The sequence below is a fragment of the Poecilia reticulata genome, linkage group LG20 (assembly GCF_000633615.1).
Source record: "Poecilia reticulata strain Guanapo linkage group LG20, Guppy_female_1.0+MT, whole genome shotgun sequence".
In the NCBI taxonomy this organism is placed as follows: domain Eukaryota; kingdom Metazoa; phylum Chordata; class Actinopteri; order Cyprinodontiformes; family Poeciliidae; genus Poecilia; species Poecilia reticulata.
The window spans coordinates 4186460-4202621 of NC_024350.1; the positions used below are offsets into that span (position 1 = coordinate 4186460).

Sequence of the window (16162 nt, forward strand, 5' to 3'; positions counted from 1 at the left end):
AATCAGTCACATATTTTTTTGGAGCTGAACAAAAATAACTGGACATTGGGAGCAAGTTGAATCAACATTGATTAAAATTCTGGGTTATATGATCCCAAATACTCGAAATATGATGGATTCTGGAAATATGACAATAGTGAGTAAAGAAGATATGCTTCTGTCAAAAGTAATGATTAGTAAAAAAAAAAAAAAAAGGGTAAAAACAAAAAGATGGTTGAAGCCAGATGATTGAATCAGGATTGTGGGAAGAATCTGAGTAATGGAAAAAAAATGACAAATAATCTTTGACTGAAACAAAACGTGAGGAAAATGGAGCCTACTCCAAAGTGACACACACGAGACTGTAAATAAAGCTGAATGAATAATAAATATCATTAACAATATACAGACTGTTGAGCCCTTTTGTGTTTCTGTTTTCTGTTTGGCTATTTGCACAAAAAAATCTATAGAAATTAAGGTGTATAGAAAATGAATTAAGGTTCTTACAGATTGACATGCTTTTGTAGCAAGGTTTTTGTTTTTGCTACAGAACAATACACAACAAAACAGTTTATTTGCTTGCTTGTTATTATTATTGATATAAATGTTACAGACAGCATCGACTGTTGTCGCCGTAGAGACAGAAGAGAGGAGGAGAGAAAGAAATTCCCTCACAGTTGCAGATGTTGCTTCTTTTTTATGTGGATGAGGCTTTTTGTCCAGTGTGGTTTCGCTGATGAGCCTTTAGCCCAGAGGAACCTTTGAATCTCTTCTCACACTGATCACAACTATAAGGYTTTTCACCAGTGTGGCTTCGCTGATGACTCTTTAGSCCAGAGGAABCTTTGAATMTCTTCTCACACTGATCACAACTATAAGGYTTTTCACCAGTGTGKCYTCGCTGATGAMTCTTTAGSCCAGAGGAAYSTTTGAATMTCTTCTCACACTGATCACAACTATAAGGCTTTTCACCAGTGTGKCCTCGCTGATGAATCTTTAGGCCAGAGGAATGTGTGAATCTCTTCTCACAATGACTGCAGCGGTAAGGCTTTTCACCAGTGTGGCTGCGCTGATGACGCCTTAGGCCAGAGGAATCTTTAAATCTCTTCTCACAATGATTGCAGTTGTAAGGCTTTTCACCAGAGTGGCTGTTCTGATGAATCTTTAACCCAGAGGAACGTGTGAATCTCTTCTCACAACGACTGCAGCTGTAAGGCTTTTCATCAGTGTGGCTTCGCTGATGACGCTTTAGCCCAGAGGAATCTGTGAACCTCTTCTCACACCGATTGCACTTGTAAGGCTTTTCACCAGTGTGTCTTCGCAGATGAATATTAAAATAACCTTTCTCAATGAAACGCTTTCCACACTGGTTACAGAGATAGGGCTTTTCTCCAGTGTGAATAAGTTGATGAATTTTCAGATTCCCCTTCCGGCTGAAATGTTTCAGACATTTGTCACAACGATGTTTCTTCTGCAGGCTCTGGGTGGGCTGAGCCTGCTGTCCATTGCTGGGATCGTCCGCGGCTTCAACTGAGTTCGTGCAGATTTTGTTCTACGAATGAAAGTACAGTAATTATAACTGAGTGTAACTATGATGTACAAACACTCTGAAGTCAACAGTTTAATTTTATGGCAAGCATAAAAAAATCAGAACACTCCTAGTTTGACTTATTCAAGTGCAAAGCTATATATTTACTTTTCTCTCTGACAAGCCATGGGTTTGAAAACTGTTTGAATATTTCATAATGGCTCTTAATTGTATGATAAAAAATGCTGAAGAACTAACTGATGGTCTTTTAATGTAGACATAAAACACAAAAGTACATTTTAATGAAATTCAATAGAACAATTACAGCAGAATGAAAAGAAAGGCACCAATCTAAAATTGGGCATATTCAACATGATGTGTTGTCTTGGTCCGATTGTCGCAGCGTGTGAGGTTTCCCCCCAACTAGGAGTGAGAAGGCAGCCTGTTTAAAGCCAATCAGAAAGCGTGATGACATAAGCATCTAGTGCAATCCCAAACAAAGGACAGCTGACACTGTGCAACTGAGAGCTTGGTGGACCTTGGAGACGGAGGACAGTTTAGTGGATATGTGGAAACTGGATGACAAGGAATATCAATCAAAATGATAAGGAGAAGAGATTAATAAAAACTGCAACTGCAGTTGATATACCTGGTAACTTTTCAGCTATCCATCATTAACGTGACTTAAGGCGGTTATAATGATAAGTTTATTCATTCAACCGGAACTTGATGCTGACACTAGCAGCATGCATAACAGGTAGATTATAGTTGTGACTAGTAAAACATTTACTAATTCCTGGTTCACATGGCAAGAGTTTGAAATTAGTGAACTTTTCTTGTCCCCATTGTTTTCAATGTAAACATTAAAATAGCAAGAAAAAAAAAAATCATATAAGTGATCGGTGATGCTAAAAGAAACTGCAGAATACAATCTAACAAATGTTAATGAGGAAAAAACAGAGTAATTCACCAGTCAGGGTTTCCCCCAGTGTGTTATAGGTAGGGCTGTGTAATAATATTGATTTTGCGATATATATCAATTTTCTTTCCTAGAAAAAAATCAATATTCATCCGCAAGTATCGTAACATCCAACTGTCACCTTGCTCACTCACTGCTTGCTTCGCCGGGAGAGTGATTCGGTCATCAGGCTTAGAGTGATTCCTTCAAATGTTAAGGGTCAAGGTTAAAAAGGTAAACTATTCAGAGCAGGGTACTTGGTGTACTTTATTTACTTTACAAATGCATGTAAGCTACAGTTTGTACTGTTTCAATTAAAAGAAACATGTTTTCTCACCACTTCTTTGATTCATTTTGTCCAGCTGTCGACTTTAAGTCTGTGCCCATGTCCAACCAGAGCCAGGTATTGTGTAGTTGGTGCTTTTAATCAGTTTTCAGTTAAATTAATTCAATACAACTCTATAACTGTCACAAAATGTCACCAAAATCACTCTGTCCCTCTAAAATCTTTCAAAAAATCCCAAAAGTGTATTGAATTGTATCGTTTGCTGAATATCGCAATATATATCGTATTGTGAGCAGAATATCATGTATCATATTGTGAGATTATTGTATCACTACAGCCCTAATTATAGGCCTGGCGGCCCGCTGTGCTTTGCTAGCCCCACCGCCAGGCTAAGCCTTTCTTGTTTATGTTTTTAGGAAAATAATAACAAAAAAAATTGCTTTTTTTGTCTTTTTTTTTAAAGCCAGATTGCAAGCGTCTCTGTTGCTCTGAGTGTTTCACTGGCAGAGCAGATTTATTAATAAAAGATATGTTTATAGAAGATAGGTTTATAGTTTATGCATTTAAAGCCGGACCAATCACACCGCTGGCGCCTCTGCGCGTTGCCTCGCGCGTTGCCTCTGCGCGTTGCCTCGCGCGCTGCAGCAGCTAACTTCTTCACGGATCGCGCGCGCCTCCTTTCACTCAAATTGGACACAGTTTGAGTGTCCAGTTTGAGTGAAACTGGACACTCAAACAGCACTTTATTTACTTTAGAAATAAAGTGCAGGGGGTTGATGTATGGATACTTACATACGTCAACAGATGTATGTAAATCAATAAACCAAAATTGTTTCTGTGTCCCCTTAAAAACTCAACAGACACTAAATGGAAGAGCGACTAAAGCCACATTAACAACATTGAATTAAATCTCCCGTTTGTTGCTCATCTCTGCACAGTGCAGCGGGTTTAACTCATCATGCAGGGCTGGTCCAAGGCTGTATGAGGCCATGAGCAGAATTTTACTTAGGGGCCCCTTTTGTTGCTAAAAGCATCAGCGTTTCTAACAGCTTCTGGGTTACATTTAGTGAAATCTGGGAGAGGAGGAGTAGTTTAAATGGCCAACCTAAAAAGCAATCAGTTATAATCGCTGTTTATTAATTTGTATTTGTGAACAAACAGAACTCAAAGATTAAACTTATAGCATCAGATTGTAGCTATGGTAACAAAACAATTTTACTATGAATATTATTCTTTGAGAGCTGTTCAGAGTGTACCCCGCCCCTCGCCCGGCACGCTAGCTGGAGATAGGCACCAGCAACCCTCCCGACCCCACTGAGGGACAAGGGTGAAAGAAAATGGATGGATGGATGGATGGATATTATTCTTTGAATTTTTACAAAGTAAACTTCCCAGCTCCTTAAAATCTTACGTATAAACATTAAACAATTCAAAATCTTTAAATTTATGTATGCTTAAACCATTAAGTCAAATTTAACAGAATTGATATTCTCAATAAACAAGTGTTACATCTTTAAATTCTGTATCTATGCTCTGTGTTAAAATATCAGCATTTATGGGGCCCTGAAGCCGTGGGGGACCTGATGGAGCCAGTGACTTAATTTGGATTAAATAAAAGTGCAAATATTTGATATTCATTTTAATTGTATTTTTGATTAGTTGTTTTTAAGACTAGTTGTGGGTTTAAATAGCATTTCACACGTGATGTTTTCCCGTAACATCACGTGTTAATATTTTTACATTTTCTGTCTATTTAACATCTTTTAATACAAGAACACGGTGGACCGCCTCGGTGCTCCAACCACCAGGCTTTAGCAAGTTTTCTGGGGGAAACCCTTGCCAGTTATACTTAAGATTTTTTATCGGCTCGTGTTTGGGTCTCTCAGGATTTGAGAATCGAGCCGTGTGAACCAGGCTTAACATTTTGCAGCTCTACAATGGTGGTGTTGTTTATTTTGTTTTTATCTAGACTTAAAGCAAAAATGGTTCTTTGGACTGTAAAGGTTTCAGATCTTGGAAGGTCTGAAGCCTTACAATATGAAAATAAATGTCATCTTTTTGAAGTGTGGCATGAAGCCAGAGTACCCAGAGAAAGCCCATGCATATACAGAGAGAACATTCAAACCAAAAGCAGAGAAACTATTAAAAACAAGAAAGTAACTGACAATTTCACACATGTTTTAATTACTAACCTCTTCCAGTGATGTCACAGTGCTGCTAGCGCCAGACTTCTCTTCCAGTTGGAGTTTCTCCATTTCCTTTCCTGCGTAAAACAAACACACATTGTTGATAATTGACGTAAGGGAACAAGTTTTTGATGAGCAAACTTAGCAGTGGAGGCCATAGTGAGGTGAGAGTGTTTCTTTAACATAGACAAAAGCCCAAAAATACACTAGAAAATAACAGCCGCCAACAGGGCACAACAGCAGCTCAATGGAGCACAAAAAGCAAACACTAAAGCACAAGTAGAAAAGCAACACAGGCACAGGTCAACTTAAATACACACAAGGGAAAAATCAAGGAACGAGGAATAGATGACCCTGATAATGGGACACGACAAAACACATGGGGACTCACTTAACCAAAATACACAAACAACGAACAAAGGGTCAGGAAAATAATATGTAAAATAGATATGAAATGACATTATTTTCACAGCAGTGGCAACAGTTTCCGGTATAGTTGAAACCAGATATTTATGCACCATATAAGACACAACCTTATTTCTCACCATGCGACTTTAAAACAGTCTTAATTTCCTGCTTTAGGTTCATTCTAATTACCAAAATTAATTATATTCCTTAATTTTCTTAGCACATTTATGGTATAGTTCTACATATTTTGCCAAGTGAATTATTAAAAATCCGTATGAGTTATTACAAATATCTGTGACAAATAAATAAACCTTTACTTACAGTCTCTTTGAGGGACCTCCGCAGATTTATCTTTGTCCAGATATTTACTTTTGGCAGATGCTCTTATGGTTTCTATGGTAACATTGTTCAAAAGATTATAGCTACATAAACATTCAACTCTGTATTATTTTTCAAAAAGCCATTCAGTCATGTTGTTAGGCTAATTACAGACTTTATATTTGTGTGCAGCAGTTAAAAGTTACATTTCTTTTATTTTGACAGATCTGTCGAATCTGTCATGGTTCTCGTTTCCATGGAGATTGGTTGTTTTGATTCTTTAGGTCTGAGTGTAACCATCACAGTTGTAACAACATTTATTGCATTTTGTTTTGTAACAGTTTTCGAAACAAGTTGTGTTTATAGAACCTCATCCAGTCAAGTCCATGAGAAAAACCGTCACAGATTAATTCCCTTAGATGTTTATGAACCTTTTTCTAAAATAAACAATTCTTTTTAAATCATCATACCACAATGTTTTTTTTTTTTGTTTGTTTGTTTTTTTTTACATGACAATTTTATATTTACCTGGTAAAAAGCAGCCCAAGACAACCTACCATATATGAAAAAGGAACTATGCCCCAAAATACAGTATTTGATCACTTTCAATGGCCGAGCAAGGAAGAGTGTAAAACCATGCGATGCGACATGGGATATATCTTATGTATTGTTAAATTATCAAAAAAGAATGCAGTGCAAAATGGTAGAAAAAAATACTGTGTATGTACCAGGCACAGAAAGAGGCAATAAATAATTTCATCTATCTTTGTTTCAAACAAAGATGGACAAAGCCCATCCAAAAGCGGGAGAGGAAAGTACTGGTGCTAATCACATTAACAATCACAGAGAGTAATTTTTACAGTGGCTTCTCATCAAAACCTCTGTAATCCACAAATAAACAGTTTAAAACAACTGGAACTATGGCTGCGTTCACACTGCAGCCTGAAGTGAGCCAATCCCAATTTCTTGTCAAATGGGATTTTTTTTTCCCGGGGCTGCTCACACTACCAAACATATGCAAATTGTTTGTGTTCTGCACGGGCAACGATCTGAAAGTGCCCCGCATGCGCAGTAGAGGGCGCAATAGCGTCAGCGTTCTCACTGTTCTGCCAACCATAGACATGATTATGTAGACGCCCCGTGGAGCGGGTCGGCCCGTTGCTGCGATACGATTGTGCCGCCATATTGAATGTGGCTCATCTGCCAATAAGCTAATACAGGTAAATGGACCGAACTTCAAAACGTGCCGTTCTACAAAGTATTTTAAGTTAATACCTGTCATTGACACATTTTCTCACACACACTAATGTATTTGGTAATCAAAGAAAGCACTAAAGAGAGCGTTTCTAACTTTTGATGTGATTATTTAATTGTTTTGGGGGATTTGTGAATAGAGAGCACAATGTTTTTATTTGATTGAAATGATTCTAATGAATAGTTTTCATATTGACATTGATCAACAGACACACTTTTACAGTGTTTTATTCAAGAACATATTTACATGATTTCATCATTTAATGTACATTTAACATGTCAAGACAAGAAAAAAGATTAATTTCCTTTGATATTTTATTGTAAAAACAATACCTTTTGATAAATCAGTCGTTATCAAACATTAGCTACATATTTTTTCTTACTTTTTTTTTCGGAAAAAAATATGACAGGATGATAAGTCATCTCTGCTATGGACAGCAAAGGCAAAGAGTGAAAATATTCCAACAGAGTAAATTATTTTTATTTCATTACGTAAGCTGTCTTAATACACTAATACTTCAGATTGAGACATTTAAAAATACACAAAAAGTGAAAGAATAAAAGTGTGCAATAAAACACAAATGTATTTATTATACTGGGAACACTGGCCACAGGCAGGGGTTCAGTCTGCTGGTCAAACTGGGAGAACTCCAATGACTTCTGAGACGTCCTGGCACACAGAAATGATCCAAAAGTGTAATAGAAAATACATATCTGATTCCTTAACATTCAGGAAAAACATATATTTTCAGCACGTTGGGCAGTAACTCGTAGCATCTTTAGTGAAATACCGACATTGTGAAGCTGAGCTGTGAAACTGAAGAACAGCAGCTCCAGCTCTGATCCTGACTGAGCTTTCCTCGCAAAATACCCTGGTCTTTAATGCACTTCCCCTCTAACAGCAGTTTCTCATTAGAAAACACAGTATGAAAACAATAGCTACGCTAAGAAAATAACAATCAGGCCAATTTAGCTACGTAAGAAATATGAAGAGATGATGTTTCTCTGTTGTTTAGAAGCTAGTTTCTGGCTGCAAAGTCAAGTAATTCTTCTTGTAAAAATTACTTTATTATTTTCTTTCATTCTTACCTGTGAAAAGTAATGCCAATGAATGCAGTTTGTATTGTAAAACGTTTGAACCAAGTCCACTAAGTAAGGAAAGGTTTAGAACAGTGTTTCTCAACCTTTTTTGGGCCAACGCCCCCCTAGTCTTTATCTAGGTCCCTCACTGCCCCCCACCAAAGAATTTGTAGGCTACTTTGCACTGACTATTATTTTATTATTAACATTGCTATCACTATTGTATGTTTTGATTTTTCTGCTTGTTTCTGTATTTATCATCAAGATAATTTCCCAGAGAACAAAAAAGTCATGGAAATATAAATTATTTTCACAGGTGTCTACAAAAAATGCAATGAACATTCAAGTTAAAATCTGTAGGCCTAACAGCAGCCAGTCAGTGGAAAAAACATTCTTGTTCTTTGCCATTTTCTAGTTGTTAAATATTACACAAAATGAGCAGATAAAAGATGTTCAACATGCCAGTTTAAACTTTGATCTATTTGATCGATAATGACTGAGCTCTGCAACATTAAAACATGGATAGAACTGTAACTACATTAATCATAGCTCTTCTTCTCTTCAGTGTTTGTGTTGGTGGTGCAGCTCTGTGCTGCCTTCAGGAGAATGGGACATCAGAGTATCATCCATAAAATTTCACTCACATGGCATTTATTGTGCAAACCAGAGCTTTCAGTGGAAAAACAACAGTTCCAGGTCCATTTAATGCCATACAAATATGAGCCAGAAACAGGGATTATATCTATATGTAGACCTGTCTATTGATTTATAGATTAATAGTTTTACTGGACAGAAATGACAAAGAACAAATCTGGTTCTTAATCAAATCCTAATGAGTCAAATTGAAAGTGTCATGGAGTCATCAGCCTCATGACATTAACACTGACATGAAAAATAATATTGAAGAAATAAATATACCAAATCTAATTAAAAACATAAATAAGTTAAGCTACCAGTAGCAGGAGTGGAGCTGTGCCAAGAAGCTACAAACACTGAATAGAAGGAGAGCTGCTATCGATACAGTTGCAGCCAAGCATGTTTTAATGTTACACAATACAGTTTTACCAAGTTGCTCAAAGTCTAAACTCGTATTGTTGTGCATTTAAGGTGTAAAGTTTACCTTCGACTAAACGCCTTTTGTAAAAATGTCCGCCAGCGCCCCCTGCCGTCGTCTGAACGCGCCCCGCGGGGGCGGTACCGCCCACGTTGAGAACCGCTAGTTTAGAACATGACTTAGGGAGCTCTGATCGCTCTACTGCCACGTACAAGATGGCGGCGACGTAATGTAGGACTCAGCCCTCAATGAGGCGTCTACGTATTCATGTCTATGCTGACAACCGCCATAAAAAGAAGAAGTGCTCAGTGTTTGCGGAAGTAAATATAGCGGCTAACGATGGAGCATAGCTTACATATTTGAAGTTGTTGACTGACTGGAACAGCATATTAACAACTTAATCCTCATTAAAGTTCTTCATTTGTTGTTGTTTTTCTTCCCACTTGCGTGTATCAGGATGCAGAATAGTGAGATTTGTCGAGTATCAGTGAGGTTCAGTTCGGATGAATGCGACCTGGACGTCGGGTATCTTATTCGATACTTATCGGATATGGGTCGCATTCGAAAAGAATCCGACCTGTGCTGTTCAGACTATTACAAATAGATTGGATGCAGGTCACATTATGTAAAAAAAAAAAAAAGAATTGTAATTGGGTCACTTCAGCCGCATTGTGAATGCAGCCTATGTTACAAAATGGATGGTTTTTGAGTTTATCTCACAAGCAGGATTGTAAGAAAAAAATAATCCAAACACACTGTTAAAGAAGTGCAGCAAAGAATTGCAATTTTAAGTGTTCTTAAGTGTCTATTAAAAAAATTAGGGTCTATCTACACAAAGGATTTCTAAGGAGGAATGGCCATTTTTGATATTTTGTAACTCTTCCTCATTGTGTTGCTAATAAAGACAAGTTTAGTCTGCCACCTTAATTGTTTCTCCTTTCCAGCAGTCACTTCTGCTTTCGTCACCTCCGTGTTTCTTTGGCAACAGTCTGTAATCTCACCAGAAGTGGAAAAGACAGTCTCGATTTAATTCAGTTCAATAAGAAAAAAAAAAGACTTTACATATCCCAAAAGGGGAAATTAAATGTTGTTGTAACTCATATTAATTCAGATACTTCAAACAGCTCTTGTAGTTCTGGCTGTTGGCAGGAAAGATCTCTTGTAGCAGTCTGTATTACAGAAAATCAGACGAATCCTCTGACTGAAGACACTCTGTTGTCCCAAAACAGTCTCATGAAGAGGATGGTCAGGGTTGTCCATTTTATGAAGAATCCTTCATAAATCCTCCTCCTCATCATCATCATCATCATCATCACCATCCCCAGAGGTTCCACTGTCGTCCCCAGAACACAACCAACCTTCCTGATCAGGTTGTTGAGCCTGTTGGGGAGTCTGTTGGCTCCCCAACAGATGTCGGCAGAATAGATTATGTTCTCAACAAAAGACTTAAGGAAGACCTGCAGCATCTTGCAACAAACCTTGAAAGGATCTTAGCTTCCTCAAGAAGTACAATTTGCTATGTTCCTTCTTACTGACGGCGGCACCGCTGCGTGTCCAGTCCAACCTGTCACACACAGATGGCTTTCTTTGAAGCAATTTATTTGAGTAATTTTGTTGACTCTGGCTTAAAAGCTAGGGAAAATTAGAAGGCTTTATCAAAACATACCAATGTAAAGTTGAGTGAAAGGAAAAACTAGCCTATTGAAGAGTACTCTATGTAGATATATTTTATGCTATATGACAGTGCGCGTTGTGAGGGCTAGCTTAGTGACTGTTAGCGGTTCACTCTGGTGTAGGAACAATCACCCTTTAGCATAAACAGACTTGAACTTTACAAGAATGTCGGTAGATTATGTGGAGAAGTAGAAGTGTTCACTTTTCTTTTGGAGCTGAACAAAAATATCTGAATATTGGGAACAAGTTGAATCAACATTGATTCATATTCAGGGCTATGTAATCCCAAATACTTGTCATATAACAATGGTGAGGAAAGAAGATATGTTTCTGACAAAGGTAATCATAACAGTGAGCAAACAGGCAGTATCAAAAAGATGGTTAAAGCCAGATGATTAGAGCCGGATTAGAGCAGAAACTGAAAATTAAAAAAAAAGATAAACAATCTTTGATTGAAAGGATTTTGTGTTTACAAACAGTGGGGAAATGGACAGTATTCCAATGTGGCGTATACAAGACTAGATAAAGTTGAATGAATAAGAAATGTTAAATTTTGTCAGTAGAAATATGCAGACTGTTGAACACTTTTCTGTTTCTGTTTAACTATTTGCACAAAAAAATCTATAGAAATTAAATTAAATTAAGGTTCTTGCAGATTGACATGCTTTTATAGCAAGGTCGTGACATGACAATTTATTTGCATGCTTTGATATAAATGTTACAGACAGCATCACCTGCTGTCGCCGTAGTGATAGAAGGCAGGATGAGAGAAAGAAATTCCCTCACATTTGCAGATGTTGCTTCTTTTTTATGTGGATGAGGCTTTTTGTCCAGTGTGGCTTCGCTGATGAGCCGTTAGCCCAGAGGAACCTTTGAATCTCTTGTCACACTGACCACACCCATAAGGCTTTACACCAGTGTGGCTGCGCTGATGACTCTTTAGCCCACAGGAATCTTTGAATCTCTTCTCACAACGACTGCAGCTGTAAGGCTTTACATCAGTGTGGCTTTGCTGATGACGCTTTAGCCCAGAGGAATCTTTGAATCTCCTCTCACAACGGCTGCAGCTGTAAGGCTTTTCATCAGTGTGGCTTCGCTGATGACGCTTTAGCCCAGAGGAATCTGTGAACCTCTTCTCACACCGATTGCACTTATAAGGCTTTTCACCAGTGTGTCTTCGCAGATGAATATTAAAATAACCTTTCTGAATGAAACGCCTTCCACACTGGTTACAGAGATAGGGCTTTTCTCCAGTGTGAATGAGTTGATGAATTTTCAGGTGTGCCTTCCGGCTGAAATGTTTCAGACATTTGTCACAACAAAGTTTTTTCTGCAGGCTCTTGGTGGGCTGAGCCTGCTGTCCATTGCTGGGATCGTCCGCGGCTTCACCTGGGTTCGTGCAGATTTGGTTCTACGAATGAAAGTACAGTAATTATAACTGAGTGTAACTATGATGTACAAACACTCTGAAAGTCAACAGTTGGATTTTATGGCAAACTTTAAAAGAAAATAAATCAGAACACATCTCCTAGTTTGACTTATTCAAGTGCAAAACTATATATTTGTCTTTCTGTCAGATGGGCCAGGGATTTGAAACCTGTGTCCCACAAGCGGCTCTTTGGATATTTCACAACGGCTCTTAATCATATTGTTAAAAATGCTGAACAACCAACTGGTGGTTTATAATCACAAAAGAACGTCAACAGAAAATTGCTTTGAATTCCCACAACAGAATGACAAGAAAAATACCAGTAATTTTTTTTTATCTGTTTTTCTTGTCATTGAGTCCAAAACTATCCTATATTTTCACTTATGCAATTCTCCACATGACTGAAAATGGATCCATTCTCTTTTAGTAAGATATATGTAGTTTAAATCCCCGAATACAAATAAAGTGGCGGTTCTTTAAAAATGATGGCGGATTTTCTATAGTCAGATGTCCAACAAAATTAAAAGTCATGAAATATTGGCAGCTCTAAAATGGTGTTGTTGTTGTTTTTTATCTAGATTGAAGGCAAAAATATTTATTTGGACTGTAAAGGTTGCAGACCTCTGTTATAGGCTAACATGAAAAGTTTTAGTTGGGTCACGTTGGGTCACCAGTCGAAGGGCAACAAAGAGACACACAGGAAAAAGAACCATGCGCACACACAACCATACTTGCAGCAATTCAGAGAACACACATTAAAATAATTGTCGTGTTTTTGAAGTGTGGTCTGAAGCCAGGGTATGCATGGAAACCCCACGCATGCAAAGGCAGAACATTCAAAGTAAAATGCAGAAAGACTATTACAAACCAAAAAGTAGCACTCAGTTACCTCCTCCAGCGACGTCACAGTGTCGCTAACACCAGCCTTCTCTTCCAGACGAAGTTTCTCCATTTCAATTCTGCGTGCAACAAACATTTATGATATGTAAAATAGATGTGAATTGATGTTATTTGCCCAGCAGTGGCAACTGTTTTAGATATTGACCCTTTGCACGTGATCTCATGATCTTCAGAAATCTGCCGGCTCCGCCATGACAGACGTCAAAACAACCGATGCACTACTTTAAAAGCCTGTTAAAAAACAGACAGCCGGTATGTCACTTCTGTTTAATCAATGTCATATTAGAAATGGTCATAGGGTGTTGTGCGGTCGGCTGCATGAATAGACAAGGATAGAAAGCAAACTTATTTTATTTTAAGGACGAAAGATAGGGCGGCGATAGCAGCCGTCAATCATAATGACTCCGCCCTCGGTGTAATGGCGGATTTGCAGCAAACACTTTTTAGGAGGCAAGAAGATTAGCATTCATATACTTTATAAGTAAGTATGATTAGAAATACATCAAATATTGCTTTATGGTGAAGGTATGCTTCTAACCATTAGTAACCATGGAAACGATGTCCCACCGGAGGGGGACAGATTTTGTATGTTTTTAATGCTTCTCCTGTAGAAGGGGAAATTGTGTTTATGACATAGTGGCATTACTCATGTGGCATGAGGTCAGGCAAAGTCTGCAGTTTGATCAACACGTCAGGATGGATGTCGGCTTCGAAGTGAGCTCTTTCAAACTTTTGTAATTACCAAACCCCAGCCAAGTGGGTTATGTTCACAGACACATCATCTCGACTCAAATGAGTAGAAGCTGTGACTGTGCTGGCAAAAACAACTTTGGACAACTATTTCAGTTGCTGTGTTCCAATAGTCGTCCCTCACTTCCGACATCCATCATGACGCCTCGAATGATTAGGTGGCGTACCAAAGGGTCAACAGTTGAAACCAAATATTTATACACCATATAAGAGACGATTTTTTACCATATTATTTTAAATCAATCTTAACTTCCTGCTTTAGGTCAGCTAGGATTACCAAAACCAAATAAATTCCCTAATTTCCCAGAGTTTATTTTTTTTAAATCACCGTTTTAAAATTTGAAGTTTTCTTAAGCTAAGCTAACTATGCATTTAAACAGATGCTTTTCAAACTTCCCTCACCTTTAATAGTTGTGACAAAATAAATGAGAAACATGACACAAAAGGATTACTTCTGTTTGGCACATTTAAGTGATGACATAATTCTACATATATTGCAGAGTGAATTATTCAACATCAGTGTGAATTATTACAAACATATGTGACAAATAAATAAGCCTTTACTTACAGTCTCTTTCAGCGACCAACGCAGATTTCAACTTTTGTCAAAATGTTTACGTTTGACAGGATGCTTTTATGGTCTCCATGATAACATTGTTCAAAAGATGACAGCTCCATAAACATTAGACTCTGTATGTATTATTTCTTAACTTAAGCCACTCAGCCATGTTCAACCTGGAGAACTCGTTATGGTGCTTACAATCTTGTTTCCATGGAGATTGGTTGTTTTGATGTTTTAGGTCTGAGTGTAACAATAAGTTGAAACAAATTACTACATTTATTTATAACTTTATTTTTATTGTTCCTTTTTTTTTTTTTTCCAAACCAACTTATTATGTATGCAAACGATAACAAAGCAAGGAAGTGTGTAAAACAATGGGATGCTACATAGAATATTCCTGGTGAATTGTGAGGTTATCAAAAAAGAATGCAGTGCAGAACAGTAGAAAAAAATATACAGCATGTGCACCAGTGAACTTACAGTCACAGAAAGAGGGCAATTAATATGTTTTGTTTTATCTTTATTTCAAGTTTGCATGAATTGTGCAGCCCGGACAAAGACTGCGAGAGATGGAGAAACCCAATATGTGAAAACTAATCCAAACCTGGAAGAGGAAAGTGGTGCTGGTAATCACATTTACAGCCACAGAGGGTGCTTTTTACAGTCTTAGAAGTGTAGATGGAAATGATGGAAGACTGGAGTAGGGAAACTGCGCACCTTCGAGACTCATTTAATCTCCGCATTCCCCGATATCACGAGGAGGAACCTTGACAACAGAACGGGGCTGTAAAGCGTGTGTGCCGGAGAGTGCTGCTCCGAGGATTTACATACAATAATAACCCAGCACAAAAGGCTGTGCAAACAGAGCAGCGAAGATTAATCTTCAACAGCATGCAGTTGTCGAAGCGGAGCCGCTCGCCTCCTCTTCTTCTCATCATCATTAGAGAGGAGATGGTTGTGAAAGGAAGAGGTCGCCAACAGGAATGTCTGCTTTGTGTTTTACTTTGTTCTACCTGGGCTAAAATAAAGAAAAACAACAAAAAAGAAAAAGAAAGGTGGTCAAATGGTTAAGCTTCCACCTTTTCCACGGGAGTGACACTGGATGCCGTGGGCAACATCGCAGTCATGATTCAAGGGGTGTCTCCTGAAAGCGGATGCGGGCAAACCTTGTCGCAACCCTTCTCTTGTTTCAACTTCCTCTTCCACGCTGGGCGCCTGTGAAGTCTGGCAATTATCACCGTAAATGTGATTAATGTTACGGGGAGGCTGCTGGCAAAACATGCAGACACATAAAGATGCTGTAAAGTTTTTTTTTTATGACGCCTTTGCATTTGCATTGAAACATCCTTAATTTTCCTTTTAAAGTGTTGAGTAACCTTGTAATGAGTAACCATGTGAGCTTCCTATGCATGCTAACGTACATGGTGGACGTGACCTGACATTATCCTGAACAGCTAACTAAAGTCACTGTTTAAACATGACATAAAAACTTCCAGTGTGTCACTGTAAGCAAAATAATGAGCAAAATGAGAAGTTGTGTCTCTGAACAATTCTATTTGAACTGTTAGAGAAGTGTTTTAGTTACGCTCCATGCTGTTCTTAAAGACTTTAACCTACCTTTATTTAAGTTTTTGTCCAACCAAGATGAATAATTTTGCTTAAAATGCAAGCAAAACTTATCAGTTTGGTGTCATTGTGAGCAGTGGCGGAGCTAGACTTTTAAAGTTGGGGGAGCCTAGGGGGACCAGGACTACCTCTGGGGGGGGGGGCACAATTTAAAATGTGTGTGCGCATAT

General features: G+C 38.1%; 1 protein-coding gene across 1 annotated transcript; it reads right to left on the reverse strand.

Moving 5' to 3' along the window:
* Positions 1–534: 534 nt before the first annotated feature.
* On the reverse strand, positions 535–14500 carry LOC103482294 (zinc finger protein 2-like). The gene is made up of 5 exons (XM_017301759.1): positions 14373–14500; positions 13044–13113; positions 11537–12136; positions 4944–5009; positions 535–1531 (listed from the first exon to the last, which is right to left on the reverse strand). Exons 2-5 carry the CDS (start codon positions 13104–13106, stop codon positions 677–679), a joined length of 1584 nt encoding a protein of 527 aa, XP_017157248.1. The 5' UTR covers positions 13107–13113; positions 14373–14500; the 3' UTR covers positions 535–676.
* Between the last annotated feature and the right edge of the window lie 1662 nt (positions 14501–16162).